General features: G+C 32.7%; 9 protein-coding genes across 9 annotated transcripts; 5 read left to right on the forward strand and 4 right to left on the reverse strand.

Annotated features, from left to right (window-relative positions):
- Positions 1-752: 752 nt before the first annotated feature.
- On the forward strand, positions 753-2,111 carry KRE1 (Kre1p; the record flags this gene model as incomplete). Its single annotated transcript, XM_004182184.1, has 1 exon — positions 753-2,111. One exon carries the CDS (start codon positions 753-755, stop codon positions 2,109-2,111), a length of 1,359 nt encoding a protein of 452 aa, XP_004182232.1.
- Positions 2,112-2,967: 856 nt separating this feature from the next.
- TBLA0I00540 (CDC50/LEM3 family protein) lies at positions 2,968-4,230 on the reverse strand (the record flags this gene model as incomplete). The annotated part of the gene is made up of 1 exon (XM_004182185.1): positions 2,968-4,230. The coding sequence occupies one exon, from the start codon at positions 4,228-4,230 to the stop codon at positions 2,968-2,970; it is 1,263 nt and encodes a 420-aa protein (XP_004182233.1).
- A 778-nt stretch (positions 4,231-5,008) lies between these two features.
- PEX6 (AAA family ATPase peroxin 6) lies at positions 5,009-8,128 on the forward strand (the record flags this gene model as incomplete). The annotated part of the gene is made up of 1 exon (XM_004182186.1): positions 5,009-8,128. One exon carries the CDS (start codon positions 5,009-5,011, stop codon positions 8,126-8,128), a length of 3,120 nt encoding a protein of 1,039 aa, XP_004182234.1.
- Positions 8,129-8,657: 529 nt separating this feature from the next.
- On the forward strand, positions 8,658-9,959 carry RPD3 (histone deacetylase RPD3; the record flags this gene model as incomplete). Its single annotated transcript, XM_004182187.1, has 1 exon — positions 8,658-9,959. One exon carries the CDS (start codon positions 8,658-8,660, stop codon positions 9,957-9,959), a length of 1,302 nt encoding a protein of 433 aa, XP_004182235.1.
- A 452-nt stretch (positions 9,960-10,411) lies between these two features.
- RIB4 (lumazine synthase RIB4) lies at positions 10,412-10,927 on the forward strand (the record flags this gene model as incomplete). Its single annotated transcript, XM_004182188.1, has 1 exon — positions 10,412-10,927. The coding sequence occupies one exon, from the start codon at positions 10,412-10,414 to the stop codon at positions 10,925-10,927; it is 516 nt and encodes a 171-aa protein (XP_004182236.1).
- A 244-nt stretch (positions 10,928-11,171) lies between these two features.
- Positions 11,172-12,716, reverse strand: NOP8 (Nop8p; the record flags this gene model as incomplete). The annotated part of the gene is made up of 1 exon (XM_004182189.1): positions 11,172-12,716. The coding sequence occupies one exon, from the start codon at positions 12,714-12,716 to the stop codon at positions 11,172-11,174; it is 1,545 nt and encodes a 514-aa protein (XP_004182237.1).
- A 436-nt stretch (positions 12,717-13,152) lies between these two features.
- RSC4 (Rsc4p) lies at positions 13,153-14,997 on the forward strand (the record flags this gene model as incomplete). The annotated part of the gene is made up of 1 exon (XM_004182190.1): positions 13,153-14,997. One exon carries the CDS (start codon positions 13,153-13,155, stop codon positions 14,995-14,997), a length of 1,845 nt encoding a protein of 614 aa, XP_004182238.1.
- Positions 14,998-15,211: 214 nt separating this feature from the next.
- FOX2 (bifunctional hydroxyacyl-CoA dehydrogenase/enoyl-CoA hydratase FOX2) lies at positions 15,212-17,950 on the reverse strand (the record flags this gene model as incomplete). The annotated part of the gene is made up of 1 exon (XM_004182191.1): positions 15,212-17,950. The coding sequence occupies one exon, from the start codon at positions 17,948-17,950 to the stop codon at positions 15,212-15,214; it is 2,739 nt and encodes a 912-aa protein (XP_004182239.1).
- Positions 17,951-18,495: 545 nt separating this feature from the next.
- On the reverse strand, positions 18,496-20,325 carry APM3 (Apm3p; the record flags this gene model as incomplete). Its single annotated transcript, XM_004182192.1, has 1 exon — positions 18,496-20,325. One exon carries the CDS (start codon positions 20,323-20,325, stop codon positions 18,496-18,498), a length of 1,830 nt encoding a protein of 609 aa, XP_004182240.1.
- Between the last annotated feature and the right edge of the window lie 7 nt (positions 20,326-20,332).

Genomic DNA, 20,332 nt, shown 5'->3' on the forward strand with positions numbered 1-20,332 from the left:
AATAATAAATCGTTAGGGACGACGTAGAGTGGTTTCTAGTTTGGGAAACTGGTAGACTTTTTCAATCGAACGCTGAATTAAAGAAAACCAGTGGGAGAAATGAGGTACGGCCAAAACTTCGAGGCTGATACTATTTCCGTCGAATGCTAGCACAACCCACTGCCCCTGCTAGGAAGTGTCTACCCAATCAAATATTGAAATTCTATACAATAAATATAAAACATCATACAAAACAAAAAAAAACTGTCAATATAATGTGCTCTAACATGTAGTTCGCCTTAATACGTCAACCAAATCACTGGTGTTAAACTTTGATACTCCATACAAAAGAGTTGAAAATATATTATAATTCGATTTCTATATCTGCTTTATATTTTTTTAACTCATATTTTTTCATTCCTTTCTATTGTTTATTGATCGATAAATACAACATAATCCTTGGTCACTATACAATCCATTCAACCACTTGGAAAAATTATCAAATATTTCAACCCATTTTAAATAACAAACGTTCAAACTATTTGAATATAACACTTTGACATACGTTTAGGACCATTTCTAAGGTATTTTGTCAAAATATTAATCATTATTGATTTTCGTGTCACCATTTTCAACTGAAACAAAAAAAAAAAAGAAAAGAGAAACCTATTAAAGCATACTAGTTTTCCATATTTTATTTTTTTCCTCCTTACTCTCTCTCAATCTCATACCCAAATACAACTGCTCATTTAATCGTTGTTAAACATTTAATTATGAAATTTATTACATCTTTCTTCTGGGCCTTGTTATTCCAACTTTCATATGTTCTAGCGGTAGATCCAGCAGCAGCTGATCCTAATACCCAGATGGTCACTATTACACGTGTTACTACCAATGCCTTAGCTCAACAATTTACATTAACTGAAACTTTACCAGCAAATGCGGCAGCAGTTATTGATGATGAAACAGCTACTGCTAAAACTACTGCCAATACTATAAAAGGCAAAACAACTACTACTGGTAAAACAACTACCACTGGGAAGACAACCACTACTGGTAAAACCACCACCACTACAGGTACTGCCAAGACAGACGTTTATACTACTGTTATTACTACTAAGAATGCTGCAGGTGTTGCTCAAACTTTAACTCAAACTATAACTGGTACTGCCACCCCTGCTGTTGTTGCTGCCGCTGCCGCCACTACCTCTGCTAACACTGGTACTTACACAACTGTAGTCACTACTACCAATAACCTTGGTATTACTGTAACTTTAACCCAAACCATTACTGGTACTCCAATTACTACTGTCCCTACTGCTGCTACCACTCCTAACACTGGTGTTTACACAACTGTTATAACCACGACTAATGATCTTGGTACTACTGTTACTTTAACTCAAACTTTAACCGGTACTCCGACTTTAACTGCTGTCACTGCTGCTGCCAGTAGCGCTTCAGTTTCTACCGGTGTTTATACAACTGTTATCACAACAACTGATGCTGCTGGTGAATCTGTTACTTTAACTGAAACCATTACTGGTACTTTACCAACCGCTTCTGCAACCAACGTCAAATTATATACTACAATCATCACTACCACTGATGGATCTGGTAACTCAATCACTTATACTCAACTAGTTACTAGTTTATCTTCATCTACATCATCTTCATCAGTAACTTCAGGAAGTAACTCTGATACTTCTAGTTCAACAGTTGATAACAATGTTCACACAGGTACTAGACCAGACCCATCTACCCATTTCACTCCACCACCAGCTTCTCCAGTAACTACTTTAAAAATTGATACATTTGTCACCATCACCGAAGGATCCACGAGGACTTACACTACAAAGAGATCTCCAACTGTTATGTGGGTGACTGTCACTGTTGATGGTAAATCTGCCGTTGTCTCCACTACATACGTTCAAAGATTCTCTACACAATACAGTGTTATAGCCTCACCATCCTCCGGTTCCATTGGCTATGGGTCATTAACTCCTAAAAAATCTAATGGTAAATTCGTCGCTAAGAAAGCTATTAATATTGTAACTGAAAATTTTGCTAATCAAATATCTCCAGTTTACAAGCTAGCTGGCCTATTTGTTGCAGCATTTTTATTTTTCTTGTAACTTAGCATTCGGGTATTATTTACTTTAAACTACTACTACATTTCTTCTCCACACTTTTTTTATTATTTTTGTTTTTTATTATTATTACTGGCATCCCACTGGAAATGCCATTGGGAATGATCACTTTGGTCCTAAGGGTTATCTATTTTGATAGATATGATTTTACTTCTATTTTTTAACTTTTTTTTTTAATTTATACATGCTTATTTTACATATTTGTATTTTAATCTAACTTTTTTATACTTAGTCTAGTTTGTCAATTATAATGCAAACTAATATTATTGTGGAATACTATGCATATATATAATGCTCTCCTTTACCTAAAGTCTGTAATAATTCAAAATAGGACTTGTGCCCAACATCTCTTAAATATTTAAAATAAATCAAAAATATTCTTTCCAATTCTCGGTTACTTCTATTTTCTTTAGACACTTTCAATAAAAAAATACAAAACTTAGGTTTCTAAGCCCTCCCCCCCAATTAGAGTACAGTATTTTATTAGGTCATATAGTTACTTTGTAACAAGTTTTCATTACGAAATATAAATTTAGATAATTTACATCTTATTGTAATATATAAGTATATAGTTTGAATGAAAGTATATATATGCAGTTGGTATATAGAAAACAACCATACATAGTAAAAGAGCACGATAAAAAGGATAAATGAAAGAATAAGATATTATAAAGTGCCTGGTTCTACCTACCCGTAGATAGAAAAAATCAAATATGTTTATGATTGAATGAATAAAAATAAGAAACGTAACAATAACTCCAAGTAAATGGAATAATACAACATTTCTATGATATCAAAAATATCAAGTTATCTTTATAAAAAATAAAATTGTAATTAGAACTTAGAATTGGGAGAATTTATCTTTGTTCCATGATAATTCAGATTGATCACCAATCTTTCTACCACCAAACATCCAGAATACCCCAAATACTAAGGCTAAGGCAGCACATATACAGCCACCGATTAAATAAACAATCCCTAGGAAGAAATTCTTACCACCAATTGGTGAACCATGAGTAATATAAATACCCTTTTTACCATTAAATTCGGTAACTGGCCAATGTAAACCAATATCAATTTGGTATTCACCAGCTTCTAAGGATTCATTGTCATTACGACGAATTAATTTTGCAAATTTATCAAATGCAGCTGGTCTCATCCAGTTTTGGAACTCCGGCCATTCTTGGATGTTTGGAACATTAGTTTCGTTATAACCATCTGGATACTTTTTAACCCAATAAGGTGGTGGAGCAATTTCTGTATAATTATATTTTGTTTTCTTAAATCTTTGTCTATCGGAATGCCAGTTAGTATTTTTATTTGTTAAAGAATAATTTTTAGTTGGGTCTTGAACATTTGTTAATTGAAATGGAAAAGAATCATTAAACATGGAATTGGCGATTAATCCACAGGGGTAGTACAACTTACCTTCTTCATTTCTAGATAGCGGTTTACAATTAATACCTGTATTCTCATGAATCTTCTTATAATCAGCCTCCATACCCCTTAACTGATCCTCACTATACGATAATACATAACGTCTGTGATTTGGAGAGAAGTTTTCCAACAAGTAATTTACATAAACATTCTTTTTTATAGTTTCGGGGACAATAAATCTTATTTCACATGTACCTCTTTCCTCAGAATCGTCATTAACGTTATCAATAAATCTCCATTGTGGAGCAGTATTAAATGTTTTGTTCTTATGAAAATCATAATTATATTGTTTTTCATCCATAGAACCCCATGAACCATCACTTGGAGCAGAATTTTTACATTCGTGATAATATATTACTATTTCATCGACTCTGCTGGAGATGGCCAAGGTGCAACCACCAACAATGACGAATATGAATGCAATAATGAAATAAATCGGTAGGACAGTTTGTGGGGTATAAACTGGGTTCCAAGCCGCTATTCTTTGTTGTGTAAATTTGTTCTCTTTGGGCCTTCTGTTCTTAATGATACGAGGACCAGAATCTTCGAAGTCTTCTAATTCAGAGGCATCTAATTCTTCTTCCACTTCCTGTACAGGATCGGGAGTAGCAGAAGCCTTTTCCTTACGATGGAAAACACCCACCTTTGTTAAATCAAAGTTTGCCATCACTATGACTTGCGCTAATATGCTTTTGGTTTGATTATTGAAGTCTTTTGTTCTTTATACCAAGGTGTTTCTTAATATTATATTTTTTCAATGGAATGTGTTGATCCGGTAAATTAAATTCTAGTATTTCAGTTCTCGAATTGAAAGTTTCGTGTCGCGTTTCACGTGATAATTACCCCTTCAGGACGAAAAGCCATGAACGAAAAATATCATCTAAACTGTATTGTTGACAATTATTAATGGGTTATACGAACTAGGTTGTCATACGTATATTTTTCTTTATATCACTGATAATGTAACAATAATTCTCTAAAGTAACCTTTAAAACAATCACTAATAAAAAACAGATCATTTCAGTAATACTTGATATGATATATACATAATAAATAGTACATGCAATGTTACAAATTTTTAGCAATGGAAAGTAGTATTAGGATAGCCTCCATTCTATAGCTTTACAAAAGAGAAATATTAAGCTGAACCTTATATGCTTTCGATTTCTAAGAGTATATAAGAACTATTCTAAAATAGGGTGACTTTGTTATGTTGTGTAATATTATAGTTTAAACCTACATATAACACTTACCCAGTTCTTTCTTACTTTGACTTTTTCCAAAGTGGATTTGATGCTATTAGGATGACTTAGGCTATTTCGCGTCCTTTATTTAACCATTAAAATTTAACTTACTCATTTTCTTAACTATAAAAAAAACCCCTTGAGCTCAAGCAGCAAGTTTAAATAACTGAATCACAGTTAAATACTAATTCAAATACTGACATGTACAAAGAAACAGAACTTAATGATGCTATTAATGTTATTTTACTATTTGATTCACAGGTAGATCCCTCCACCTGCAGAATTTCGATGGCTCTGTTCAGAGAGCTTGGTAATTGTCAACATGCTTGCATCGATATTCCTAGTTATACAAATATTATTCGAGAAAGTAGAGCTATCAATATTGTAGTAGATTCATCGATTACTGGTGACAACAGAATTGTAGTGAATCCATTATTATTTGGAACCGATACAGACCTCCCAACAATAAACACTGCAACAATAAGACAATTAGAAAATACCATCGAGATGTTGGAAGCAGTTAAAATTTTGCTAACTGCAAATTTATATGATAGGTTACATAACCTTGGAAAAAAGGAAGAAATTTTAGAATTTTTCAGAATTAAATACAATTTACAAGAAGATAAATCTATATTGAATAAAAATGAATCACTAGATATCGTACATTGCAAAATCATTGATTGTTATCCATTTAATCATGGATTTGTCAACTTTAAAAAGACTAAGTTTATATTTAAGAAGGATATCGACAATATTTTGGGATTAAAGACTCATTTTCCAATTTTAAAGCAAGAAATGCCCTTGCAATCTGTCGAGCTTCCAATAAAATGTCTACCTATACCTATAACCAATGATTTAATAAAACCGTCTCCTCCTAAGGATGGAGATTTAACCATATGTGGCTTTGTTAGTCCTGATATTCTATTAGCATTAGGAATTGCAAGTGGAGATTCAGTTGTCATTATGTCTGAACATAACAAGAAAGCCATAAAATTATATACTTTACTATCACCCAGTTCCCTCCCGAGCCAGATATTGTACCTTCATCCTCGCATTAAAGCGTCATTTACTGGTATTCCTAAAATAAAGATATTAAACAACTCACTAACTCTGTATGATATTCATGTGACTCCAATTGCATCAGTTGTTTCCTTGGCGAAGGTAGGCTCTTTACTACAAGTACAGAAAGTGCATCAAAGTAACATTATTTATAATCTACAGGTCTATTTTAAATCAGCAAAGAGAATACTTCAAAAAGGTGATATGATTCCTATTTCATTTGATAGCAATGTTTCGAGCAACACAACAGAGTCCAATATAATATATCAACAAAGTAAGAAAAAAGACTCTCTTGTGTGGTTTATTGTGGATCAGATAAAATATGACAAGACAAATATAATATCTCAATACAGTGATATTGAAATTGCTGCTGTTGATCCCACTCAAACCAAACTTCTAACATCTAATATAGTTTCTAGACAAAATATGACCAAAACCGAATGTGATCTTGGGAGATTTTTTAATCTTGGAAAGAATATCGAGTTTAACAATAATATATTTCCCTATGTACCAATATTGAAGAATAGATTGACAGTACTAAATTCCTGCTCATCTAAAGGTATCGCACATGGTGCATTTATTATTATTCATTCACATACTGCCAATGTTGGAAAGCGACAAGTTGTCAAGAGTATTGCGCTTGACCTGGGAATTGAACTTATCGAAATAGACTGTATGTATTTAAATGCCACACAAGGAACATTAGATGATGTCAATAAAATAATTGCCACTATAGAAGCTCGATTAGAAGCAATATTGCCCTACGTTCATTCATCCATTGTTTTACTCTCGCATTTGGATGTAATATTAATGAGAAAAGATGCAAATCATGATATAATAGGTGCAAGATTAGCTGAAATTCTTGATATAGAATTAACTCATCTAATTGAAGAATATTCTAGCAATTACCCTGGGACAATATTTATTTCAACTATGAATGATTATGACAAACTACCTTCAAATTTACTATCTATAAGAACCTTTGAGCTAGAAATTCCAGTACCTTCTGCATCTCAAAGAACCTCGATCTTTAATTGGTATTTATTCTTTGAAAATTTAAACGAAGTATCTTATAATAATATTGTTATTCGAACTACTAGAGATATTGATATTGCTAAGTTTTCTCAAATGTCCGCTGGGTTAACTCCATTAGACATAAAACTGATCGTTGAAACTTCTAAGTCTAAATGTTTAAGAAGTTATTTAAAGAACAAGAATTCGAGATTTGTAAAAGGAGTACCAAATATTTGCTATATGTCTAATGAGGTCATTATAGGAATGATTGATGATGCAAGAGCTGAATATTCTAGATCAATTGGTGCTCCTACGATTCCAAATGTTTTGTGGGATGATGTAGGTGGTGTAGAACATGCTAAGAAGGAAATTTTAGATACCATAGATATGCCTTTGAAACACCCAGAACTATTTTCATCAGGAATGAAGAAAAGAAGTGGTCTTTTGTTTTACGGCCCACCGGGTACTGGTAAAACATTAATTGCGAAAGCTATTGCAACTAACTTTTCATTAAATTTTTTTAGCGTTAAAGGTCCAGAACTTTTAAATATGTATATTGGAGAATCTGAAGCTAATGTTAGAAGAGTATTTCAAAAGGCAAGAGATGCAAAACCGTGTGTTATATTTTTTGATGAATTAGACTCTGTAGCACCAAAGAGGGGTAATCAGGGAGATTCTGGTGGTGTGATGGATCGAATTGTTTCTCAGCTACTTGCGGAATTAGATGGAATGAACTCAAACGGTGATGGAATTTTTGTAATAGGCGCTACCAACAGGCCCGATTTACTAGATGAAGCATTACTAAGACCTGGTAGATTTGATACCTTATTATATCTTGGTTTAGCAGACACGGATGAGAAGCAGATCAATATATTACAAGCTTTAACACGAAAATTTAATCTAGCAGATGATCTTAAATTAGAAGATATAGCTAAAATGTGTCCATACAATTATACTGGTGCAGATTTTTATGCATTATGCTCAGATGCAATGCTTGCTGCTATGACGAGAGTTGCTGAGGAAACTGATCAAAAATTAAAGGACTATAATAAAAATAATGATAAACAGCTTTCTATTAAACAATGGTTTGACCAAATATGTACACCAGAAGATATTACAATAAAAGTTTCAAACACAGATTTTGAAAAATCCTTAAAACAATTAGTTCCTAGTATATCAGAAGGAGAATTGCAACATTATTTAAATATCAAACATAAATTTGAAAATTCAAAAGAAAATAAGCCTTAGATAGTCATACTGAAAGAATATTAAACAGTTGGTCTTCAAGGAACAATTTAAGTAATAAATTTATAACAATCTACATGATTTATATTTTGCATTAAATACCAAATAGTTTGATATGTTCTTATAGAGATCAGATGACCAACCTATTGCTATTAAAATGTCAGAAGGGGTTATTACAAAACACTATTTTGCAGTCTCCAGTTGTTTCCAGAAATTCCCTTTTATTTTTTATTAATTAAAAAAGAGCGCTGTTTAACTGAAAGATTCTTTAACAAGCGAAATTCGCTTAAAGCGAAGGGAATAAATTCTATATGAAGAATTTAAAAATTAGAATAACTTTAGCTAGTTTGATCTAATTAAACACTAAAAACTGTATAACGATAATAATTTAAACCATTGGAAATTTCATAATTGAGTTTCATACCTTCGCTTTTATATTTGGATTATTAAGAAAGAAATTAAGAACCATTATTCGTTAGAATACACACAGGATACATCTATAAAGAAAAATTTCTATAATAGCCTAAAAAAAATGGTCTTCGAAGCAAAGCCATTTGATCCTATTACAGTTAAGCCTAATGATAAGAAACGTGTTGCATACTTCTATGATGCAGACGTTGGTAATTATGCATACGGTGCAGGCCATCCTATGAAACCACACAGAATAAGAATGACCCATTCGTTAATTATGAATTATGGTCTCTACAAAAATATGGAGATTTATAGGGCAAAACCTGCTACGAAGCAAGAGATGTGTCAGTTCCATACAGATGAATATATTGATTTTTTATCTCGTGTTACACCTGATAACTTGGATATGTTTAAGAAAGAAAGTGTGAAATTCAATGTCGGTGATGATTGTCCAGTGTTTGATGGTCTCTATGAATATTGTAGTATTTCTGGTGGGGGTTCCATGGAAGGTGCTGCAAGATTAAATAGAGGCAAATGTGATGTAGCAATCAATTATGCAGGGGGATTGCATCATGCTAAAAAATCGGAAGCCTCGGGGTTTTGTTTTTTAAATGATATTGTTTTAGGTATCATTGAATTACTCAGATATCATCCAAGAGTCTTATACATAGATATCGACGTTCATCATGGTGATGGTGTCGAAGAAGCTTTTTACACAACCGACCGTGTCATGACATGTTCATTTCATAAATATGGTGAATTTTTCCCAGGTACTGGTGAATTAAGAGATACTGGTGTTGGTAACGGTAAGAATTATGCTGTTAACGTGCCATTAAGGGATGGGATTGACGATGCAACATACAGATCAGTTTTTGAACCAGTAATATCGAAAATTATGGAATGGTACCAACCATCAGCAGTTGTGCTACAATGTGGTGGTGATTCTTTATCAGGAGATCGTTTGGGGTGCTTCAACCTTTCGATGCAAGGTCATGCAAATTGTGTCAACTTTGTCAAATCTTTTAATATTCCAATGATGGTCGTTGGTGGTGGTGGTTATACAATGAGAAATGTTGCCAGAACTTGGTGCTTTGAGACTGGTTTATTAAATAATGTGATTTTGGACTCAGAATTGCCATACAATGATTACTACGAGTATTATGGCCCAGATTACAAATTGGATGTTAGGCCATCAAATATGTTTAACGTAAATACACCAGAATACTTGGATAAGATCCTAACGACTATTTTCTCCAACTTAGAACATACAAAATATGCTCCTAGTGTACAGCTAAATCATGTGCCAAGAGATCCAGAAGATCAAGGGGATGTAGAGGAAGATTCCACCGAAGCCAAGGATACAAAGGGTGGTTCCCAATACGCTAGAGACCAGATTGTGGAAAGTACAAACGAATTTTATTGATGGAGTTTAGTGTATGTAAATATGGAGTGTATAATTATTTTTCAGCAGTACAGTTTGATAGTTTTGTTAGCATGAGTTATGAAGCTTGTTGCTTCCGCTATTAATAAGCATTTTCCGGATTTCCCAGATTTTCTTACTAACTTTACGCGAGTAATTGTAGGTAAGAATTAAGGAAAGAAACGGAGAGAACGTCGTAGAAGGGCGTACCCGAAAACACGTGTATAGTGAAAAACCAAAATCTGGGTACGAGTCTTCATATAGTATATATAAGGACTGAAAAATCGATATACAATAGTTGAATTGATTTCCAAATACGTTCCTATGTATAGTTTGAGAACTATCGTACATCAGGTGCTCATTTTAGTAATCTAAGACAAATACATCAGTCTTAGCCTTCTCATATCTAGCTTATAAATCTCCCAAATTAATATTATAATTTTCAAATTATCATAATGGCTGTTAAAGGTTTAGGTCAATTAGACAAGCAATATGATGGTAGTCAAATTAGAGTGGGGATTATTCATGCCCGTTGGAATAAATCAATTATTGATGCCTTAGTTACTGGTGCTATCAAAAGAATGAAATCATTAGGTGTAAAAGAAGAAAATATTATTGTTGAAACTGTACCAGGCTCATACGAGTTACCTTATGGATCTAAGAGATTTATAGAAAGACAAAGAAAATTGAATGAACCTTTGGATGTTGTTATCCCAATTGGTGTTCTAATAAAGGGTAGCACTATGCATTTCGAATATATTTCTGATTCAACCACTCAAGCTTTGATGGCTTTGCAAAACCAAGTCAATTTGCCTGTTATCTTTGGACTATTAACTTGCCTAACCGAAGAACAAGCATTAGCTAGAGCTGGTATTGATGAAGCAAAATCTATGCACAACCATGGTGAGGATTGGGGTGCTGCAGCAGTTGAAATGGCTGTTAAATTCGGTCCAGTTCATAATGACTTTTAATCAAATAACTTTCATATAATATATATCGATAACTTTCACGCTAATGATCTGTTTTTAATATTTTACAATTCGTAATTTTCTTATACCGTAAACTACAGAATTTAATATTAAAAGGAAAAATAATTAATTATAGAAACTATATTAATATATAGAAATGCCTTTGAAAATGTAATGATTATACCCTTAAAATCTGCTATGCTTATATACATACTTCATGTCTCTAAAAAAAAAAGAATTTTACAATCTATAATAATGCACTTGTGATATTTTTCGACCTCTTTTTAGCTAATTGTCGTACTGCATCTCTTCTTTTACGCTTCATCTCCTTTAACCACAAAATTCTATTTTCTCTAAATTCTTCTTCCCAATTATCCAGTAAGTTATCTTTACTGGAATCTTTTACTTTAACTAATTGTGTTTGACCAGTTAAAAAAGGTGAGTCTAAATGTGGGAAGAATAATCGATACTTCAAGGTATGATATTGATTAGATAAATTCTTGTCATTAATGGATTGGGCGTTTTTGTTGGAGGCATCAAAGTCATCATCATTATTAATATTTTTATTTTTGTCAATATCATCATCTGATTCTTCAATCAATTTAAATGAAGATGACTTTGACTCATCTTGAGGATTAAATAATGTTCTTAATGTATTAACATTACTAATTGTACCGCTAGCCACTTCTGGAGCCTGTGTGTCGGCTTGTTTGTTACCAAATGTAGGTATAAACTCTTTATCTTCGTCTTCACCTTCATAAGAATCCTCTTCAGTGTTTTTCTTATGACGAGAGGTTTTATCTTCATAATTATTATAACTGGTTTCACCGTTCTTTTTTTCTTTTGGTTTGTCTAATGATTTGTTCAAATTTTTGTTGGAAACTTCTCTATCACTATCGCTATCACCAAACTGGTGTTCGAGTTCATAATCTGAAGCACCGTACTCTTCATTTATAGCTTCGTCCTCCATATCCATAGGCTTATCAAAATTAAATCCTTGAAGCACTTGATTTAGAACATCTGTATTCTTCTGTTTTTCTACTTTCAATACTTCTTCTTCTATATTATCACCTTCTTCAATATTATTGTCTGCGTCTTCTGTTTTACTATCAGTTGGATGACTTGTAGCTGAAATGGTGATGCGGTCTTTGCCACTTCTCAAATGTATACTATGAGTTGCTCTACTGTAGTCCAATCTATCAACAATATGATTGGAACCATTACGCCATTTCTTATCAATAAATGTATAAACTAAGTCTCTTAAATCTTTATTTTTTTCATACCCCCACAATTTTATTTTATAACATTTGTAAACTTTCAAACTACCATTCACATCAATTCTGAAAGTAATATTACGTAATTGTGATTTTTGTCTTGGCGTTTTTCTTATTCTTCCATTCATGACATCACGATGATCTTTCCAACTCATAGAGATGTTTTCTAATTTCTTGTGAAATTTCCATTCTTTTTCCTTTTGTAAACGTTCTTTAATCATATTAATCTTTAAGTCTTGATCATGCTGTTTGGACCAACTTTCTTTCCAATCTGGTTTTGCAGTATCTATTTTTAATAAATTTTCTTTAAATTTAACATTATGAAAACTGTTTTTTAATTTTAAAAATGAGTTCTCATCTGGAAACTCCATACTCAAATAAGCAAAGCTACCCTTATTGTCAAATTCAGGATCTAAACATCTACCAAATTTGCTAAACCTTTCATACAAATCATTTAATACCCCCTCCACATTATGCTTTAAATTTCCTACAAATATTCTTTTTTCTACGTGTGACATTTCAAACTGCTATGAAAAAATAGAATTGTTTCAATCTACTTTAATAATTTTAATTGTTTATGCAATTAAGTCTTGAAGTATATATAATCTTTTGTAAAATTGTGTAAATGTAAACCTAATAAAACGGCTGCATTCATTAACATAGCTTTCAATTCTCATGCTTTTTGCATAACTCATCGCTTCTAAAATTTTCCACTACTCTATTCGATTCTTGCAGGCAAAATCAAACTTTCAAAATCAAACTTTCGGCATAATTTTAAATTCGCGTTCTTAAGAAAAACTAAAATTTGAAATAAAGAAATAACCAGCCAAAAGATTCTTAATTGATTAAAATTTGACAATAGTTAAGTTATATTAAATTTTAAGGACAATAAAATTGGCTACACAGTCTGAATTTTTTCCACATTTATAAACCATAAGAAATATAGTTCGTACAATGCCTCCAAGAAGAAAAAGAGTTTCCAAAGAAGAAGAAAATGAGAAAGATTCGGGAATTAATCATGACAACAATGCTGGAGGTAATGCAGATGCAACTGAATCAGCAGCCTCTCCTAGCGTAGTGAAGTATCCCCCTGGGAAGCATCCAAAGATAGAGGAAGATACACCTACTGTTGATTATGAGACTCCATTAGATCCAAGGTCTGAGCTATTCACCGAGGAATGGAAAATTCCAAGATTCAACCTTTTCATTAATTTCATTTTAGATGAGCTAATCGAGAAATACAAACTCTTATTTAAAGATTTTATTAAATTACCCAGTAGAAAGTTTCACCCCCAATATTATTATAAAATTCAACAGCCAATTTCAATTAATGAAATCAAATCAAGAGATTATGAATTCAACAATGGTCCTAGAACTTTTCTGTTGGATGTCGAATTATTGACTAAGAATTGTAGAGCATATAATGAAACAGATACTTTAATTGTTAAAAATTCTATGCAGATTGTTAATTATATTAAATGTGAAATTTTAAGAGCTAAGAATATTACAAAGAATTATTTAATCTCCGATCCAATAAGGGTTAAATTATTAAACTATTTGGACAAGGTATACAAGGTAACCGACAAAGGAGTAGAAATGGAATTGGGCAACAAAATTTCGAATCTAGATGATAAACTTCACATTAGTGAACCATTTCAAGAATTGGTATCTAAAGAAGATCTACCAGAATACTATGAGATAATACAGAAGCCACTAGCATTAGATACCATAAAGAATAACTTAGAATATGGCATTTATACAAAAATATATGATTTTCTAATTGACATGCAGCTTCTATTTCAAAATGCCCTTGTATTTAATAGTTCAGATTCCCTTATTTATCAAGATGCAAGCAAATTATTGAATTATTTCAACCATTTAATCGATAAAAAGTTCTTTGCTGAATTAATTGATGCGAGCGAAAGAGGTGAGCTAAAACTAGAATATGATAAAGTAGAATTTGAGCAATATTTGGCAAATGGTGGTAACACCAAACCTCTAGCGGGACCATTATTACCAGATGATGATCATGACTTCGATTTTGATAACATAGAAGGGCTTGGAAATGGTTATAATAGATCATTATTAACTGAAGATTATTTATTAAGTGGTAACGTAATACCAAGTACAACGACAAACGTCGATGCACTTGTGGCTAATGTCGATACTAATGAAGTTAAGAGACGTAAATTATCACCAGAATTAGAAGACGAATCATTAAAAATAATGAAATATAATATTGTTAAGGCTGTTACTAAAGATTCCGCAGTAAGTCAATATCTGTTAGACAAGAAACAATTCACATTTATAAGGCAGGTCTCAATATTTTCATCAAAACATTTATATAACGTTGCAACTAAACCTATGTCAGGTTCAAGACCATCGTGCAATCAAAATTGGGTAGAGTATAAATTCATAGGTAAAGAGTTAAACCAGAATGAAAACGCATTTTCATTCTCTTTAGAACCAATCCAATCATTCTTAACTCTGGAATCTACGTTGAATGAGAACAATAACACATCATTTGAAACTGTATTAATTATGAATAATGAAATTGTAAAGTCTGATAAACAAGCAATAATGCAAAAACGTCAGCAGCAGCAAAATCAAATAAATCACGACACACATAATAAAGAAAATTCAATTGATTTGTCTAAGGATCAAAATGAATCGTTGCTAGGCCCTGAGAAATTCGAATTAAGATTACATGAAGGTCTAAATCAATTGGAGTTCAGATGCACTGATAAAATATCTGGACAAATAGAAAAAATAAAATTCTGGATCTCCATATATCCATAACTTGGCTTCCTTTTAAATACTAATATTTAATAGTTGTAATATATAATCATTTTAAATAGTAAACCCATCTTTTATTTCATTAATTTCAATTTGTTAAGAATATAAATATGTATTTAAAATAGTAGGACAAATAAACGAAAAGCTTAATAATAAACACCGATAGCTAAAAAGAGAGTATACAAAACCGTTTCAAAGTAATAAGATGAGAGTCAACTTATAATTTTGATTCTGGCTCTGAAAGTTTTATTGCAGCGTTATCTAGTACCACAATTCCACCACGGCTAACATCAATTGTTTGGAAAATAACAATTCTACTTCTCACTTTCCATGCTCTAACTTTTAACTTATCACCTGGGAAAACAACATTAGTAAATCTTACTTTTAATTCAGAAAAAGCACCAAACTTCTCCAGTAAAACCTTACATGATATACCCAACGTACATAGGCCATGTAAAATTGGTTTCGGGAATTTAACAGCCTTGGCTAATTTTGAGTCTATATGTAATGGATTAAAATCTCCAGATAGACGGTATATTAGAGCTTGGTTTTCATCAGTGACGACTTCAAATTCATAATCTGGGCTTTTATCCACAGGAGCAACGAACTGTTGGATTGCAAACGATGGTCTATTGGTACCTGGAATTACCTTTCCCTCAGGAACAGAAGCACCTCTGATAAAGTATGTTCCTTCATTATATGCCACTAATTCGTTCGTATCTACATCGTATGTTTTAAATCCTCCAACAACAATTGCAGCCTTATGTGCTTTTTCAATCACTTGAACTGGCTTGGCTACAGTTCTCAATCTAGCTGAAGTTTTCATTGGTGATTGGAATAAATGTAGATATTGTTCACCATGTAATAGCATTGAATAATTAAAGTTATCCACTAATTTATCCAAGCCTAACTGCCCTGATGAGTTCAATGAAGGAACTACACCAAATGTTGGTAGAACTTGAAATTCAGGATCATTTTCATAGACATATTTCATTTGAGAGGTATCACAGCCTATTCCCAAGTTGTATAAAATACAATCTTTATAATTATAATCAAAAATTAAATCAGAATTGGCTTTATATTGTGCATTTTGTACAGATTGTAAAATTGACATTGAAGATTCTTGTGTAGAATTTGGATGAGTACTTGTAGGTGCTGGGAAATCCGTAATTTTAGAAAAATTGTCTCTGATAATTTCTGGGGTAATTTGTTCACTCAGACTTACAAATCCAGGACTTCTTTGCCATCTTGTTTGACCACACCACCCTCCACCAACTTCAAATAATTGGCCTGTGACTAACTTTCCAGACTCCTGTTTTTTTTGTAATTCTTTAGAGCATAATAATACAACAAATGGAGACACTTGAGAAGGATCAAAATGGTTTGCCAATTCCTTTTCAGAGAAAATTGTTTTTGTCATAGCAGTTTCTGCATGTGGAGCAATGGCATTAACAATAATATTTTTCTTTAAACCTTCAATGGCTAAAGTTCTTGAAAACCCCAAGATTGCAGCCTTAGCAGCCGCATAATTTGCTTGACCAAAATTACCATAAATACCCGAGGTAGAAGTAGTATTTAAAATGAAACCTGAATGTTGTTTTAAAAATACAGGCCAAACAGCTTTACACATGTTGAAAGTTGAATACAAATGGACTTTCAATACCATGTCCCATTCAGCATCGGACATTTTTAAGAAACTTCTGTCTCTTAAAATACCTGCATTATTAACTAAGACATCTACACGGCCAAATTTTTGTAAGGCAGTTTCAATAATCTCTTTAGATTCCGTAACAACATTATGAATATCTTTGATTGCTACAATTTCACCTTTACCATACAATGAATTGATTTCGTCGACTACACATTGTGGATCACTCAAATCATTAACAACCACTTTAGAGCCGTATCTTGCAAACCACAAGGCATGAGATCTACCAAGACCGCTGCCAGCACCTGTAACAATTACAATTTTGCCCTTTAGTGAATTAATATTTACAGGGCCTTGTGGGTTCGAATCTGGTAATTGCTTTGCTGCTGTAATTAATTTATTATAATCTGCTAATTGATTTGGATGTTCAACACCTTTAAAAGGTTTGTCATGCTTAAAATCTACCACACTACTCCATCTGTGTAAGACTGCTTCTGGGGTGAAAGTCTCTGAGTTAGGGTTGAATATTTGGCCTGATGATCTTTCCCATCTAATCTGACCAAAATACCCTGCAGCCAGTTCAAAAATTGAGTTGGTTATTTTAGTAGATTCATGTGTCAAATATAAGACTAAAGGAGCAATCTTTTCTGGTCCTAGTTGTTGTAGGATATGTGGTGGAATGACACCTTCAGTCATTCTTGATCTTGCTAATGGAGCAATTGAATTGACAGTAATGTTGTACTTATAACCTTCTTTAGCCAAAGTTTCACCCAATCCTACAAGTCCTAATTTGGCTGCAGAATAATTAGCTTGTCCATAATTACCGTATAGCCCAGCTGGAGAAGCAGTGTTAATGATTCTACCATACCGTTGGTCTCTCATATATGGCCAAGCAGCCTTTGTTAATTGATAAGCACCGTTCAAATGTACATCAATGACTGAATTAAATTGTTCTGGGCTCATCCTTGCAAACGAAACATCTCTTAAAATACCGGCATTATTAATCAAAATATCCACTCTACCATAATTTTTAATTGCAGTTTGAATGATTTCTTTACCTTCTGTAGTGACTGAATTGTAATTGGCAACAGCAGTTCCTCTATACTTATCTACAATCTCTTTAACAACAACATCGGCTGGAGATGCAGATTTTTTACCGGATCCTTCTACAGATCCACCTAAATCATTGACAACAACTTTAGCACCCCTCTTGGCAAATTCAATTGCATAGACTTTACCTAGACCACCACCACCACCAGTGATCACTACAACACGATCTTTGAATAATAGTTTTTTATCGTTTACCATTTTTTTTTCACTATTGTTATAACTTTAATGCTGTAAAATAGCACAATGATATATTTACTAATTGCAAACACTAAAGTTATTCAATCAATCAGACGATCAAAAAAAAGATTAAGAGAGTTTATAATATCAATATATATATACGCTATTTATACATTTCATTTGTTTAAATCAAAGTATATTGAAGGAAACCCATCTAAGCATTAATTAATATTCTACTCCAATGGATTTTCTTCTTTATCCCCAAGTGTTCATGACATATCCCATAATAGTCCTAAACCCTAGCACCCCTAAATTCACTGTAACCTATACAGTATAGGAAAAAAGAATGTTTCGAAGTAACATTGATTTCCCCAACAACGCGCTAGTAATTTATAAAAAAAAAGAATAATCGTGAATGACGAAATGCGGGGTTCGGGGATAACAAAAACTCCGGGATAACCGCTGAATGGAACCCTGGGTCATGTTTGTGGATTATATAGGGTTGTTTTAGGGTTTTGATAGGATTTCATAAGTATAAGTTAGGGGATACTGTATATTAAGATAGTTTATACTCGTAATTCATAATTAGATGATACTGTTTCATATTTGACCCCTTTAAAGACCTTAGTATTGTTTGCTATGCCCAGTCCTATCACATCGATGCTACTGACACGGATACCACTGGCAGAAACACCTCCATGCTCATAGGTCATGTTGGCACCAGAAAGTTTTAATTGTGTAGAGCCTGTGCAACCACGTAACACTGGCATACTACCAACTGCAGTTTCATGATCAAAAATCCATGAGCCGCTTAGACCATCTGTTTGAGTATCAAACCGCCCATGTGTGTTTCTTAGGACTCGTACTCGTTCTTCTTCTTCTTCTTCTTCGTCTTCTTCTTCTTCTTCTTCTTCTTTCTCTGCTTCATCGTTGCTTCCTGTTTGATAAGCATTATCCTTGCTATCTTCAACTTGGGAAATCTTACGAGAACCTTCGGGTATATCATCTGTTATACCTATTAAGGAATTGCTTTTAAGTGGTTTTTCTTCTCTAAAGTACAATTCAACTTTCAAATCTTTAATATGAGTTAAAGATGTGCTATTTTGGATGTTTACAATAACTTCAAACTCATCCTTTTTGGGACCAAGACCGTCTTGAAACTCAACACTTATTAGTCCCATCTGTCTTGTGGTGGAAATACTATTATCCAAATCAATATTATATTTCATCAGACTGAATTTACCATCTGGTGGAATGAATTTGATATGACGGAAATCTTGATTAATTCCCTTTTCATAATCAATCTCTACACAATCATGAAACATGGGTAGGCCTAAATTGAGTTGTTTAAATAGATCGTTTTCAGACCACCCAGTTTTCTGATCTGAATAATTCCGGTCAACTAAAGTAACTTCCACCATCGGATTATCACTTAGGTAACTACGGACATTTAATTCACCAATAATATCTGCTCGAATTAATTTCATCGGACTGTTGTCATTTCTATTGAATTGGTTAATTTTATGATATCTTTTAGAGTTTCTTCTTTGATAAACAACATGGATTTCTTCTATCACATCTATATATATTTCGTTATTCGTATATTTGACATTACCACTTCTCCAAGGAACAACTTTATTATTTATTGTTCCACTATTACCAAACCCGCTTGAACTGTTATTACCCATGCCGTTACCGCTGATACTTACATTGCTGGTATTATTAGATCCACTTAGTAAATTGCTCGTTATACTTCTAGTACTTCCACCACCTGTTTGAACATTCTGAATTGAACGTTGGATAGTGTGTGCCGTTGAAGTGATGACTTTTGACAAGTCTTTCTTCACTGGCACATTATCCCTAATATTATTCATAAATAATTTCCCAACATTAACTTCGCCACCATTGATAAAACTATAAAATATTAAACTCAATCTATCAGAATTGTTTATCAATTTCTTTATGCTTAAGTCATTTTTGTCAAAATATTCTAACAGTGTCATATCTAATCGATTTAATAAGACAAATGGTTCTAGAGGTCCTTTATAAATATCTTGAGAGCACAAGCACCAATAATATATCGAATTCTCTTTTGAATAATATTTATAAACTTCTAAATCTTTACCAATTGTTTCATGGATATTGAAATTACTATGGCCTATCTCATTATAATCTTGAATGTATTTGGCATATTCCTCACCATTCTCATTAGTATTGTTATCGTTATTATCACCATTCTGACTGTCATCAATTAAAGTATCCTCAGTATTTATTATTTCAGGACAAGCATATTGTATTTTAGTCCAGAACTCGTTAAATGTAGGAGAATTTGCATCAGGTAAGTATTGAAATATCAAACTGTTACTACGATCAGTAACATATATGGAAATGATCATTGTCAAT

Source organism: Henningerozyma blattae, chromosome 9, assembly GCF_000315915.1.
Source record: "Henningerozyma blattae CBS 6284 chromosome 9, complete genome".
NCBI classification, from domain to species: domain Eukaryota; kingdom Fungi; phylum Ascomycota; class Saccharomycetes; order Saccharomycetales; family Saccharomycetaceae; genus Henningerozyma; species Henningerozyma blattae.